The following is a 15264-nucleotide window of genomic DNA, read 5'->3' as shown; positions in this document are numbered from 1 at the left end:
ACCTGGGGAATCTCTACGTTCTCCCGCACCACGCGGCGACCGAGCGGAAGAGGCGTGGAACCGAGTGCCACGGCGCGTACGGACGAGTGCCACGGCGCGTACGGACGCCGAGATGGGCCAGAATGCCTGGAATCGAGTGGGGGCTGGGAAACCCTGGAGCGGAGGATTGCTTTGGTCACCTTGGACTACTCAGCGGTTCAGCAGGTGGGGTGAGGCGCACAGGGATTCTGCCACGAAGGATCCCAGCCCAGATAGAGCAGCCTGCACATCCGTGTGTCCCCGTCGGTTCTCCTTCTAGGCCCAGTCCACGTGGCCACCTGAGTGTCGGGAGGGACTGTCCTATTAATAAAGAAATCCTTCTGCTGTGCTGTTCTGGGCACTTGGATAAACCACTCTTCTGTTACTGGACAGTAAGAGGCTTGACTTGAGGGTATAGGGGGTTGTGAGGGGTCGGATCTAGTGACCAGCTCACCTCCATTCTCCCCAAACCTCCCCTGCAGGCTTGCCCTTTGTCCTTCTCTGACATGGGGGTTTGGGGAGTTTGTCTCTGGCCAAGTTGGCCAGTGGGATCGTCGATGGCTTAGAGCTGACCAAGGCACCGAGTGTCCTCGCCGATTCAGAGGCTGGCGAGCGCTCTCGTGCCTGGCACAGTGCTGGTTGCTGTGAGGTGAGGCAGAGGGAGTTGAAGATGCAAGAAACACAGGTCCTGGCCCTAGTGGGAACAATCCGATTATGGAAAGTAACTTATTCCTGAGTAACTGATGAAAGATGAGGCCACAGGAGAATCGGGGGGGGGGCAGGGGGAGGGTTGGAGGGAGGTGGAGGGAAGGGGGACTGGGAGGGGCTCTGTGGGGCACAAGGCACTCAGGAGAGGTGAGTGCAGATGGACTGCCCAGCCTGAGCTCAATCTGCCCGGTGGAGTGGCTGGGACATGCACCTCGGGGCCTGTGTCCAGGCTCTTTGCTGATCCTCTGTACTGCCTCGTGCTGGCAGTCTTGCCCAGATTTATATCCAGATTCACTAACTGTGGTTTTCGGTCACCGTGACCTCCTCCCCCACCCCATTATTCTGGTAAATCAGGTCGCTCTTTGCTCTGTGTGCTCTTTGAGGACCAGGGGAGGGCTGGGGAATTTTGCTGAACGCAAAAGCTCATCTGGCAGAGGGCAGTGGGTTGGTGCATTGCGATGGCTCAGGCAGGTCTGAACACAGGCCTCAGAGCAGACTGTGGGTCCAGATACCAGGCCATGTGGCAACTGTTCAGGGCAGCTGCTGGCTCAGGCCCTTTTGAAAAGTCATGGTACAAGACGTGTCCCAGAAGGGCAGCTCGACCCCGACTCTGCTGTGGGCAACTTCATCGCTTGCCTTATGTCTCAACAGAATGAAAGATGACACTACTGTCAATGACATAGTGTTTATTTAAATCCTGAGGTTAAAAATAAAGACATTCCCAAATGGTGCAGCAGATGCTATAAGGAATATGTTTTGGGATACAAAAGTTCATCACCCCTGCTGTGCAGGTAGCGTGTTGACATTTGATGTGCTTCTGGGTAATTCTTTGGCAGATAAGAATGCGATGGGTTTCCAGACCTGCTATCCCATAAGGCTGCAAGAACTGAGGATTAGTCAATTAAAGTGCAATTCCGATTTGGAAGCCATCCAACTGAGGCTTCACTGTTGCTCTGCAGCCACCAGGGGCAGAATCATCTCTGGATAACACTTGTCCTAAGGTTCTAAGGAAGCCTTTTTATCAGAAATGCCTCCCCAAATTTAAAGATGTACTTTATTATTTTGAAAAAGTGCTTAAGAGAGAAAAGGCATTAACTCAGTCTTTCCTGTTTCCTTGGAAGAAGCACAATGAAAAGAGAGAAACTTACCCAAGGTTCCACTGAAAAGTACATTTCAGGTAAGCATTTTGTAAATGTGGATGGCTGACTCCAGTCTCTGGGCAACCCTTGGTTCTGAGCATCACAGATGGTGGCTCTGCTGATTCTCAAAACCTCTGAGTCAAGGATGGGATTCTCCCATGTAGAGTCACCAGGGTGGGCTTCTGAAATTGAAACTCCTATAAAACCATGTCAGTGGACATCTAACCAGTATCATAAAACAGATTGAGATTCCATCCCCAAACGGGGATTTCTTTTCATGTGAGTCTGGAATGACTTCACCACCGAAGGTGAGTGACAACTGAAAATTGCCAGAAAAACCATCCCCTCTATTTCTGAACTACATAGTGTGGCTTTTCATGTCTACTTTCTAAACCCTATGTGGTGTTTCAGTTCCAGATTCCTGCTTGAGAATTTCCTTGCCTGCTCTTGGTCCTGTAGACCTGGAGTAGGTGGGCTCCAGCCAGAAGCGCTCTGCGGAGGCCACGCTTTCTCCCAAATGCCCTTCCTTGAGGTTCATGAGTGTGCCTGACAGAGGCTGTGTTCATGGGCGAGGGTGATCAGTGGCTTCTGAGACAGTGGTGAGCAAGGTGGCTGGTATCAATACTAAAGAGTGACGGTTATTCAGAGAGCTGGGCCATCAAGGGGCTGCTAGGGTTTTGTTTTTGCTTTTAAATAGTGATCTGAGACCCCAAGGATGTTTCCTCCTTCTTGACTTCTAGTGTAGTTCAGTCTACTGGGTGGAGCCACCACTTTCAATAGCTGTCCTTCATTGTTGTTTGCATTACAAAAAAAATACTGCAACCCCACAGCCTCAGTAAAATTGGGAACCTGTTTAAAATAAGAAAGCTATTTATAGAAGCCATACCTAAATATGGCTGCAAGCATATCTGCAGCCATACATATTCTCTAGCCGCATAGTGCACAGCAAACCTGAGCGCGCACAGCAAAGGAACAAAGGACAGGAGTCCATTCAACACAAAAAATACATATGCTGCAGAAGCGGGGTGTGACCGGGGGTCGGGGGGCAGGTCTCTGAACACAGCAATGGCCTTTTTGCACAACTGCAGTCACCTTTTGTTGTGGTGCCACTAGGGGCCCACGCTCTCCTGCAGGAGTGGCTCTGGGTTGGCGTCACAAGAGCCAAGTGATTTTTTAAGCTACAGTTGGGCTGAGTGACAGAGGTTCAGAATCAGCCTCAAATGGAATGTTCCAGGCCTTTCGCAGGAAACACATCAGCTACTCTCGAAACGCTGGTTCTAGCTGCAGGTGACGGTGGTGATACCAGCAGAAGGCCATCAGCTTGGCCAGTCTCCACGGTATCCTGGGAAAGCTAAGCACTCAAACCAAGATCCCAGACTGCTCTGGGTTTTGTTAGTTTCTCCCACGTGGTGGACTAGCTACACCTGACTATCCAAGAAGGTGGGTGGCTTTAAAGGCAGGATAATTCGCCCTGGAACAACCTATAGGCTGTGTGGCACCCTGTGAGGACAAGCACTGAGGCTAGGAAGTCTCTGGGGGCTATTTCCGCTTTGGTGCTGAGCGCTGTCAGGACCTTGCTCGAGGAGATGCTAGAGACGTGGCTTTCTGCCACAGGCGACTGCTCCCAGGAAAGACAGCACAAGAGATCCAGCTTTTCTCTGCGCTAATCTCTCTGGAAGGTTCTGTTCACCATGTCCCAAACCCCACTTAAAGTGACTGGGAGTGCCTAAGTCTCCTGTTTAAATCAAAGTTCTGAATCGATCGCCAAAGTCATTTCCTCCTACCCCTGCCCCACAAGTCCTCTCTGCTGGTGCATGGTGGGTGTGGGGTCTGAGCTGAACTTGGCCTGGGGTTCCTGACCCATTCTCCAGCTCTCAGAACTGGTCAGACCAGGCTTGTGAACCACGAGATAAAGCTTAGAGGTGTTGTGGCTTGGCCTAGTCACCAGGCTAGCTGGAGGGCTGGCTGGGCCCAACACTCAGACCCACAGTCACCCTGCCCGGCACCCTCTCCCTGTCCCCAGCCAAGGTGGGCTGCTTTGTCAGATGTTCTACTCACTGTGAAAAGTACCTGGGACCTGACTGCCCTGTGAACAGGGCACAAAAAGGCCGTCAAAGGTGAGCCCTCTGTGGTGGGAGAAAAGGGCCACAGAGAACAGGAAGACTATCTCCTTCTCTCGTCCTGGAAAAGGACAGAGGATTCATTTGCCCCAGAGGGAGGCAGCTCACAGGTGTCAGGTGCAGGCTGAGCAGCAGGAAGTGGGCAAATGGGGTGTGGGGAATCTGGTAGGTGGGGAGGGGGGACCAAGAGGTGTGCAAAGAGCAGATTCATGAATTATGCCTGTTGACACTTGAGTTACCAAAGACTTTTGTTAAGAAGCCCCAATTTTTAAAAGTGGTTCCTACCCTGATTTATGATCTTTAGTAAACATATCTGCAGGTGAGGCAGAAGCTCTTATTGATATAAACAAAGACAGGCTGTCGGCTAAGGAGTGAGCCCTATAGGCTGATGCACAACCCTGCGTTTTGGTCATGGCGTTGACATTACCCAGCATCTGGGCTCTGGCCGTCCGTAGACAGACAGCACTGCAGGCCCTCAGTAGGTGGGTTCTGTTCCCTGGATTAGCTTCAATTCTGATTCTTAGGGTGATGTTTTGAGCCGTTGAGAGGTCTGGCTGAGTGAAGGGCTTTGCTTGAGGACAGAAGGGCCAGGAGGCAAGTGCAGCTGGAGGACCCTCTGAAATGGCTGAGTTCTGGAGCAGCCCTGGACTCACGGGGCAGGAAGGGACAGGAGCATGATGGAGGAGGCTGGTTGGGATCTTGGGTGGGCCCCCGGGTGCCCCGACCTCCTTTTCCTGGGAGGACTCGAGGGCCTCACAGGGTCTGGCCAGGGCATCCCAGCTCATGGTCACCCATGATACGTGGCCCCAGGCTGGGCACAGGGGGGCCATGTCTCTCCCTGAGCAGAAGTTGGGATCCTCTCTCGCCTGGGAAACTCTCCACAGGAGGCCTGGAACCAACTGTGCCCCCAGGAGAGGCCAGTGGTCTCCTGAGTGTTTGAAACTTTGGCATAGTGTCCCTCTGGGTGTGAGGACAATGGAAACGTTGCCTGAGCCCTTAGAAGCCACAGGGCTAAGAGTGACGTGCGTGGTGCTGAGTACGAGGAACCCAGCTCCAAGGGCAGCCAAGGGCCCGCTGCACAGTGGATCTTGATGGCTTCAGAGCAGCTGGTTGCTGTTTTTTGGGTTTTGTAACAGGAGAGGAAGAGTAGTGTTTCCTGTGGGTAATGGGAAACTATTAACATCCACGTGCTTGAGGCTACGGGAAATCACTTCCATCGTAGATCACAGGCCGGTCAACCGTTAAGTGATAAAATACTTTCTTGGAGACAAACCTGAGGAAACAGAAATGGAAAAGGAGGTGTTACCTTGAGGGCTAAAAGCCCGAGGGGCAGCAGCTGCAGTGACCTGGCACGGCGAGTCTTCGTGCAGAGACCTCTGCTCGGAGGCTGGGGCATCTTGCAGAATGTGCGGACTCTTCCAGGCCCCCTCACCCCCACTTCCTGTCTGTCTAGCAGAGACATCTCCCTGCAAAGTATCAGGGGTCTTGGGACACCGCCACAGACTTTCCTGGGGCTTGGGTGCAGAAAGGCCCATTTGGTCTCACACTGTGAAGCCCCGCCCCCGCTTGCCTTGCTGCTCTGAAGCAGTCCCGGGGGTCTCCGGGGTCTAGGTGGTCTGGACTGCACTGGGGAAGTGAATGGAGCAGGCACGGAGAGGACATATACGGTGGAAGTGAGCCTGGATTTCATTCTGCCTGGGCATCGAAATCCATTTTGCTGTCCATGCTTTGGAAGTCTCGAGTTGGCCCCTGAGATGACCTCAGTGGATTAAGGCCAGAGTGTGTCACTGCACCACGGCCGCTTCTAATGATAACTGGGGGCCAGCCTGGGGCTGCACTCTGCCCTCAACATGCCTCTACCGGCCTCTCCGTCAACACACAGTGGGGCTCTGTGAGGTAGTAAAAATGCTGGCTGCCACTTCAGAGGAAACTGGGGTTCAACTAAAACCCACAGAGGGAAGAGCAGAGCCTGTGCCTGGCTGGCCTCCACCAGGTCTCCTAACTGCTGCCCCAGAGGGGCTGAGGCCCACGTCCAGTCCGAAAGCAGCTCTCTGGACACGCTGGGCCTGTGCCCGAGAGTCCTGCTAACTCAAGGTGTGTTCATGTTCATGGGGGGTGGGGGTGGGGGGAGGGGAAGGAGTGGGGCAAGGTGGGAAGCCCATTCTTCTAACCTCTCCCTTGGTAGATGCCCACGGCCACAAGCCCTGAGAGTTCAAGGCCTGGAGGTGGTGAGGGGGTGGCACTCTAGCTTTCCCTTAGAGTGTCCTATTAAGTTATTCCCAGCCTATTAAGTGGGCTTGGAAGGGTGCCCATGTGGAGGGATGTGGCCGCTAGCTCAAGGTCCTGCTCAGAGAGGATGTGGCTGGATGCTGACAAGACAGGTCTTATAAAAGAGGCAAGCCCCAATTAAGGGCTTACGCTGAAGCAGAAGACACAAAAGGGACAGGTGCCCGGCAACCTGTCTCACGTCTCCATGACGTAGGCCCCTGGCTCACAGCAGATGCTCAACCAATGGTGGTCCTCTATCCTACTTCCTTTCTTGGCTGCCCCTCCAGCCTTATCTCCCTACATCCCCATCCTCCTGCCCCGCAAGCCCTACACTCCTGGATCTGCATCTGGTGCTTTGAAACAGTGCTTCCCAAAGATGGTACCTGCTGCTCTACTCCCATGACAGGAGGGCCCAGGGGCCTCACCTCACAGCTCTGGTCCTCACAGCTCTGGTCTCAAACTTTAGCCTTCATTCCTTCGCTTCTCTCTCATCCATCCATCCATCCATCCACCTAATCCTTCCACTATATTTACTGGGCTCTTCTCTGGTCTGGGCAGTGGGAATCTGGACAGCAGAGAGGCAGAAGAGCATCCCGGGTAAGAGCCTAGAGTCTGCAGCCTGGCCACCTGGGTTCAAATCCAGCTCCACCACCAGCTGTGTGACTTGGGATTGTCACTCTTCTATCCTTCTGGTCCTCAGTCTCTTAGTAGTAACACAAGGAGAAAGACAGTCCCTATTGCATGAGGCTGATGTGGGGCTGAAGTAAGTAAGAGCGGAGGGCGGAGAACACACCTGCCATGTGGCGAGAGTCTGTAAGTATTAGCCTGTGTGTTACACAGTCTGTAACAGACACTGGAACACCAAAGCATAGGTCTAAAATCAAAGAACTACTGATGATAAGCTACTGATAATTAAATAACTTCTTTTAAACATCCACCTCTCTTCTTGGGACCAGGTGCCAGGTGGATTCCCCTGGATGCTGATGAATGAGGTGGCCCCTACCTGGAAAAGGTGTTGTCGAAGATGAGCATGTAGATGCCTGGTGTGCGGACCTTGAGCTGGCCCTGGATGTTCTCCTTGTGGGAATTGCATCGGGTTGTGGGAATGAGCACCTGGGAGACAAGGCAGATAGGAAAAGTGAAACAGAAGCTGAGAGGGCACCATGGATCCTCTGGGCAGACTCTGTATCTTGGGGAAGGAAACTGAGGCCCAGGGAAGCTGAGTGCCTGCCTCGTCTAAGGTCACAGCTGAGCAGGGTTGGGGCTGAGATCAGCCCCCAGGATCGGTGGGGTACCTTCCACATGCCCTGGGTGGGTCGATAACTTGAGATAGTGGGGAGGCTGTAGACACGAGTTTCATCCAGAATCATGAATTGGTCAGCATCCCAAAAGAATGGTCCTCCAGCCTCCTCTGACCACGGCCAGTGCCAGAACGCTCCACCATCCAGAGGAACAGCCTCCTTCTGGCTTCAGGAAGGTGAGGCTTATTCTAGGTGAAATCCTGCCTGGCTCTTTCTTTTGCGCAGGTGCTGCTACCCTTGGGGGTCTCACAGGACAGGCCGAGCCCTCTTTCCACATCTCTAGAGCACTTTGTGAAGCTGCTGGGCCCCAGGCTGACCACCCCTGGCTCCACCCGTGGCTTCTCACTTGGCCCCAGTCGGTCCATATGCCTCAGAGCCCTTTCATCTTTCCAAGTCTCCTGCTTCCTCTCTATCTCCTCTGAGAATGAGAAATTAATCCCAGGAGACATTTATTTTCTAAGGGCCTCACTGTCAGAGGCCAAATCTGAGCAAATGCTGTGAGCTGGACAGGGCCAGGGCTGGGGTCTATCGATGGCCAACCTCTTTCCCATGGGCAGAGTCTTCAACCTGTTAGCCAGCTAAGATACTCTAAAATTGAAGATATGACAGGAATTAACACAAGAGCCAACCAAAATTAAAAACATTTTTTTGAAGGGACAAGCACTTAGAGCCACTTAGAGACAAGACCCTCGAAGGGGTCTTAGAGGGTCTTGTCTCATTAAGCATCCATAAGCCTCCCAGTTGGGACTACACATGAATGGTCACGCAGACCATGTAACATGTTAGCGACGGGTTCCTAAGGTGGTGAGCTGCCCCACAATGTAAAAATCTTCATTCTCTACAAAATTAAATGTTGCTCTTTTTTTGGAAATTCAATTTTTGTTAAATTTAGTTTTAATTTTTTCCTATTAAACATTTTTCAACCTGTGCAAAATGACTGACTCCAAAATAGTTAGAAAGATGTGGTTACTTTTTCAACTCAAACTTGAATACAGCTACCTGTTTCCTGAAACACTACATGGTGGCCACAAAGTTCCCAAAGTGAAGTAAGTTCCCACAAAAGGCTCTGCTGCCCTTAAGGATCTTGTGGTTTAATGGTGACAACAGATAAAAAAACATTCAATTATGTTGGGTGAGACTGTCACGAGGGGTCTACCAGGGAGGGGTGCCTATCCCAGCCTCTGGGTGGGAGGGAGGAGAGGCAGAATCAGGGAAGACTTCCTGGAAGAGGCAACACTGAGCTTGGACAACTTAGCTGGTTATAGGGAGCTCTGGCAGCTCCAGGCAGCAGGGACAACATATTCAAAAGCATGGGAGAATGGCTAAGATTTACCCTCTCAAGTAACAACCAAAACCAACAAAATATACAAAACAGTTTTTAAGACACTGTACATCAGGCAATGATGGACAGTGATCCGTGAGAGAACAAGGTGAGCCCTGCAATTGCCCTAGTTTACTGCTTTGAGAGGAAAAGAGAACAACAAGCAGATGGAACAAATAAAAAACAGTAAGATGAGAGACTCAAACCTAACCTTATTGACAATCACATTAAATGTAAGTAGGCTAAACATCCCAATTGAAAGGCATGTATTATCAGGTTGGATAAAAGCAAGCCCCAACCCCATCATGCCTACAAGAAATACAATTTAAATGTAAAGATACAAAGAAGTTAAAAGGATGTAAGAAGATATACCATGTTAACACTAGTCAAAAGAAAGAGGGATTGACTATATTAATATCAAAGTAGATTTTTATATCAAAGAATGTGGCCAGGGACAGTTTCATAATGATAAAGATGTCAATTTCATCAAGGGGCCAAAACAATCCTAAACATTTATGCCCCTAATGACAGAGCTTCAACACATATGAAGCAAAAAGTGGTAGAGTTACAAGGAGAAATAGAATAAATTCATAATTATAGTTGGATATTTTAATGTCCCTCAATAATTGATGAAATAAGTAGACAGGAACTCAGTAAGGAAATAGAAGAACACTATCAACTGATATGTATAGAACACTCCACCCAACAATAGCAGAACACACACGCTTTTCAAGTGTACTTGAAACATTCACCAGGTAGGCCATATTCTAGGCCATTAAAAAAAAAAAAACCCAAAACTTACATTTAAAAGGAGTCAAACTATACAAAGTGCATTTTCTGACAATGGAATGAAGTAAGAAAAAAAAAAGCAGTTGCCTGGAAAATCCCAAAATATTTGGAAGCTAAATAACATATGGGTCAGAGAGAAGTCAAGAGGGAGATCCCAAAGGCATGGGAGAGAGAGACGGCACACAGTATGTTCCTGACACCACAGTACATGTGCTCTGGCAGGAAGCTGGTGGTGGTGAGGGAGTAGGACGGGCCCAAGACAAGCCCGGAAGGGACAAAGATGCATGAGGACCTACTATGCGTGGGCTCTGTGGCAGCTGCTTCTTATCTCATCAAGTTCCATTAATGTTCTACAATATTCTAATTCCACTGGGGACTGAGAATCCTGGGAGGCTGGGTGGTTGGGTCTGTTCCCGTGATGCATAACCTAAAAATTCTGAGCCTGGCCTAAGATACTTCAGCAACCACATGTAGGAGGAAGTGCTGGGGAGAAAGGCTTGCTGTTTACACAGGGACGCCTGTGTGCCCCGCACCTCAACCTTCCCACACACTACTTTGATTACAAAGCAAAACCCAAGAGCTTGTTAAGGCAGGTCCTCTGAAGAGGACACGTGTAAGATAATACTCTTCATTTCTTTAAACAGTCTACTCTATGGACTTTTGGTTCGTTCCAGCTGCTGTTTTTTCTACCACGGTCAAAATCTGTAAGACTGATTTTAAAATCAATCAATCAAAACGTCTAGGGGAGATTAACGAAGGCTCTGGTGTCAAAGCCCATACAGCAGAGGTGACGGGAGATGACTGGGGTCTCATGTAACCCTGAGTGAGACAGGTCTCTGCTGTGTGAGCTCTGGGGGCGTCTCGCATCAGCCTCCAGTGCTTGGGCGCCCATGACCTGATTTAAGTGATATGTCTGCAAAACAGTCCAAGTTGGTTTTACTGCTTTCTCGAGGGACTCTAGTGACCTGGCGGCCTGGTGCAGAGCCAGGGTTCTATGTTAAATGGAAAAAGTCAGTCTCAAAAGGCCACATATTGCATGATTCCATTCACATGAAATGTCCAGAACCGGGAATCTGTAAGGACAGAAGGTAGGTTGGTGGTTGCTGGGTGGAGGTTGGGGAGTGACTGCTAATGGGCACAGGGTTTCTTTTTGTTTTGGGGGATGATGAAAATGATCTAAAATCAGACAGTGGTGATGGTTACACAACTCTGTGAATAATACTGAAATAACAGTGAATTGCACATTTTAAATGGGTGAATTATATGGTGTGTAAATTATACCTCAATAAAGCTGTTAAAAATCAAGGGTCCTTGCTCCCAGTAGACTAAGGCAGGCCTCTGAGCTTCTCTGGCCAAAGAGAGAGGCAGGGCCTCGGTCTTCTTCCCTGATTTGTCCCAGGCTTCAGGGCAGCAGTCTGCACATGGGTAGCCTCAAGTCCTTGATTTACCGCTTCTTTCGTCAAGTGCTTCCCAAAGTCACAGTCTCTAATCTCAGTGTCAAGGTATGGCCTTGATAGAGGAGGTCCCTCTGGAGAGAGGGTGGTCCCGAGTGGGAGTGTCTGACATGCCCCTAGAGATGGGACTGGCCTTCCATGCTGTTCCCTCCACCTGTACGCTTTTCCTTTAACCCATGTCCCCCTGCCATCCCCTCCCCACAGCTTTTCTTGGTTTGGCCCAAGAGTCTCCTGCCCCGATCACTGCTCCCCAGGTTAGGTGTCTGCCCCCCACCCCCAAGTGCCACCCCACCACGACAGTCACCACCTGGAATCAGTTGTTTCTTTCTTTTTTCCCCCACAGTTGTTTTTTAAATAAGGTCTCTCTCTGATCACACCATGAGCTCCTCAAGGGCAGATCCCATGCTGTTCCTTCTCTCTTTATCCCCAGTGGGCCCACCCTACAGAGCCCAGTATACAGCATACACTAAATGGTTGTGAACAGAGTGCAAGTACACAGCATAGCTCCTCATGCCTGAACCTCCACAATCACGAAACCTGAGTGTTGCAATTTGCACTATGTCCCATTGTTCCCAATAAGGTCCAGTCTGGTCAGGGCATCATACGGGGAGTCCCCAGGATAGATGCTAAAGGTGTGAGCCTGGATGTAGATTCTCAACCACAGGCAGACATAACAGCCATCCCCACAGCTGGCTGGTGACAGTTGCGCCTGTGACGGCAGAGGAGCACCTGAGCACCCTTCTCACCCACCCTGCAGATGGGCTCCTTCTGCCCCCTGGCGTCCACTGTGGGAAAGACAATGGTAACCATATCCTTCAGGCAATAAGGGAGCCAGAGATGAGGATGGCTCCTGGGCGTCCCTGAGCTCCTGATTCCTGGGAGGAACCACACAGGTCTCCCAGGGCCATGAGGATTAGGCTGGTGAGTGTCTGAGCAAGGAGAGAGGCGTGAAGACCGGATCTAGTCACCTCCCTCTCTCCCTCCCACAAATATCCACCAGTATCTAACGTGGGCAGACAGTGCGAGGCGCTCGGTGGGCATTGGGAACAGGAGGTGAGCAGCGAAGGTGCTGGTGCTGAGTTCCAGGTGGTGCAGCTGGTTGCTAGTGCAGAGCTGAGCAGCACGCTGCTTAAACTGCTGCCCAACCAACTGCCCAGGCAGGCCGCTCTGCACCCGAGTTTCCTCACCAGCAAGGTGGGACTAAGACCTGCCTCATGGACCGAGACATGTGCCCAGGTGGCAGCAGTGAGCCTGAATCCACTCCCTGACCACAAGCCCAGGACCTCCCGGGTGGACGCTCAGAACCGCTTGGGAAGGAAGGGCTCCAAGGCTACATGTGTGGTGTGGCTGTGAGCCTCCAAAAGGAAAAGAGGGGCAGAGCAGTTTTTAAATAAGCATGAGCACGAGACTCCAATAATCAAGGCCAACTCAGGGGGGCTAGAATTAAATTTAAGGAGTGAATTTGAAGAGGAAGGAAATGACAAAGCAATCTCTATAATAGGCAGATATCACCAGGACAGGGATGGCAGGAGAGCAAACACAGACGGACACACGTCCGCCCATGTGGATACCGAAGCTGGAGCGGCGACCTGTGTGCCAGCATGCCCGAGCCTGGCCCTCCTGGGGCTCTGGGCCTTCCCCAGCCCTCACCGCGAGCCCCTTAGGACACCCAGAGGACCACAAGCGTGAGGGACTAGTGGATGTCATCGCAGAGACTTCACAGAAGGCTTCTTTCACACAACTTCAAATTGCTCCTCTCTAGCTTCATTCTTAGAAAATGGAGATTTTGTATTAAAAGTCTAGGATCTACCTGGAGCTCCAATCCAGCCTGTGTGACTGTCCTCACTATTCCTTCCACTCACAGTGATTCAAATGGAACTCGTGTTTCCACCCAAACCAGCTCTCCCTCCATCATCCCCTGGCACCCTCCCTGCAGAGATTCAGGTGTGGAATTCAGACCCTCCCTCTTCCTCGGCCCACAGTGAATCAGCGCCCCCGGAGGCTGTTCATTGTCCTGTGCTCTGCATCCTACTCCATCCTTTCTACTCTTCTTCCCCTTGAGCTAAACCAGTGGCTCTCAACCTTGATTGCCCACTGGGACCATCTAAGGATGCCTGGATCCCCCTTAGACATTCTGGTTTAGTGGTCTGGGGTGTGGACTCAGAAGTGTGTTTTAAAAAGCTTCCCAGGGCTTCCCTGGTGGTGCAGTGGTTAAAAATCCGTCTGCCAATGCAGGGGACATGGGTTCGAGCCCTGGTCCGGGAAGATCCCACATGCCGCAGAGCAACTAAGCCTGTGAGCCACAACTACTGAGCCTGTACTCTAGAGCCTGTGAGCCACAACTACTGAGCCTGTGAGCCACAACTACTGAGCCTGTGTGCCACAACTACTGAAGCCCGCATGCCTAGAGCCCGTGCTCCGCAACAAGAGAAGCCACTGCGATGAGAAGCCCGTGCACCACAATGAAGAGTAGACCCCGCTCGCCGCAACTAGAGAAAGCATGCACACGGCAATGAAGACCCAATACAGCCAAAAATAAATAAAATTAAAAAATAAATAAATTTATTTTAAAAAAAGCTTCCCAGGTGTTTCTAATGTGTGGCCAAGGTTGAGAACTATGGTCCCGGCCACTGTCAATGTCCCATGTTTAGAATGTCTTAGGAGTTTATGAACTGGTATCTGCCACGAAGATTTCCAGCCCACCCAAGTGACACAATGGCTATGAGCCTCTACTGACCTTTCTGAGGTGAGATGCTGAACACCCTAAGCTCATAACCAGAAGCAAAGATCTTGGTCCCCACCTCCCATGGTGACCCATTCTTGCTCCGCATGGCTCTGTTAAAGAAATGATCCTTAAACTGAGTCACACATCTGTATTCCTTTCAGTTTCACCTACCAACCTATTCTAAGGTCAGTCTGAAGCTGACCCAGGAGTAGGCCTTCAGACATTAGAAGGCAGCTCTCCTCCCCCAGGCTGGACAAGCCCGGGTGTGTTGCCTGCTCTGCATGATGCAGCCCAGGGGGTTTTCCCACTCTGGCCTCTCTGTGCCCCTCTCAGAACATCCCAGATAAGCTCTGCCCGGGGAATCCTGCTGGCAGGGAGATGGCCTCACCTTACATTGATCCAGCGGTGTGTCCTCCGCCTCCCGGTACACCACACTGAAGGAGATACTCTTGGGGTCGGAGGAGAAGACCCAGCTGATGGTGAGGCCTGCCTCGGCCACAGTGATGGGGATGAGGCTATAGGTACTGGACCTCACAAACAGCTCCCTGTTGCCCTCCCCAAAGTTGGCGATCTCTTCCACCGTGAGGGGTAATTTTATCCTAAAATACGAATGCAGAGAGGGACTTGATCAAAGCAGGGAAAGCGTTTGAGTCCACTGGCCAGGTTGTCTGTGACTCCGAGGTGACTGGAAACCCTGGAGGCTCTTGGGAGGAAAAGCCCTGGGTCCCCATGACTGACACGCTTAAACATGGGAGAATTCTTGATGTGCAGCTCATGCCATCAGATGTTTCCTGAGCACTTACTAGGTGCCTGGCATAGCTCTAGGCACTGGGGACACAGAAGTAAAAAATACAGATGATAATCCTTGCCCGCGAGGAGCTGGTGTGGTCCCTGCAAGCCGGCTGGAACTGAGAGGACAGCCTGGGCCGCTCTGTGCCGCTCAAGGACGGGAAGCGCGTGCCGAGGCCTCAGCTTTCTGCAGCTCTCCTGCAGCTGCCCTGCGGCTCAGCTGTCCACTCTTTCTCTCCCCTTTCTCCTTCCAGTTCCTTGCCTCCCGCTTTTACCTAATTAGCACCAGAAGTAAGCACACGCATCGTTTGAAACCTCCTGCCCTTTCTGTCAGTCATCCCTCTTTTCAGCGGAAATCCGGGGCCTGCCAAAAAATTCCAACCAGGCACCCTGACTTTTCATAAATGCAAACACCCCAGACTCTTTAATGCAGGGTAGTCTGAGGGCCTTGGGGAGACAGGCTTCTTGGGGCTGTGTCCCTATTCTAACTCTCATTAGCTGGATTAAGAGCCAGTTCCAAAAGTTTAAAGGGTTTAGGGACAGTGAGTTTCTCTGCAGGACCCAGAGTACCCGGTGCTGGTACCTGCCTCGCTTCTCATCTGCCGCAGGGCTCACCCTCATGTCAGCCTCAG

At 51.2% G+C, this 15264-nt stretch overlaps 1 protein-coding gene across 4 annotated transcripts in view; it reads right to left on the bottom strand.

Annotated features, from left to right (window-relative positions):
• Window positions 1-1397: 1397 nt before the first annotated feature.
• The window catches only part of FYCO1 (FYVE and coiled-coil domain autophagy adaptor 1), an 85835-nt gene continuing 71968 nt past the window's right edge, over window positions 1398-15264 (bottom strand). For 3 of the 4 annotated variants that reach the window (XM_033413202.2, XM_033413205.2, XM_049716288.1), the window contains 4 exons: window positions 14232-14442; window positions 7257-7366; window positions 6679-6818; window positions 1398-5258 (listed from right to left, as the gene is read on the bottom strand). In XM_033413202.2, the coding sequence (XP_033269093.1) occupies window positions 6716-6818; window positions 7257-7366; window positions 14232-14442 (424 nt within the window). In that variant the 3' untranslated portion in view covers window positions 1398-5258; window positions 6679-6715. The remainder of the gene's footprint in view (window positions 5259-6678; window positions 6819-7256; window positions 7367-14231; window positions 14443-15264) is intronic. The other variant, XM_033413203.2, reaches the window with a different exon arrangement.

This window comes from Orcinus orca, chromosome 10, assembly GCF_937001465.1.
Source record: "Orcinus orca chromosome 10, mOrcOrc1.1, whole genome shotgun sequence".
Taxonomy (NCBI): Eukaryota; Metazoa; Chordata; class Mammalia; order Artiodactyla; family Delphinidae; genus Orcinus; species Orcinus orca.
The sequence above is the reverse complement of the archived record's forward strand: the minus strand, read 5'-3'. Positions and strand labels throughout refer to the sequence as shown.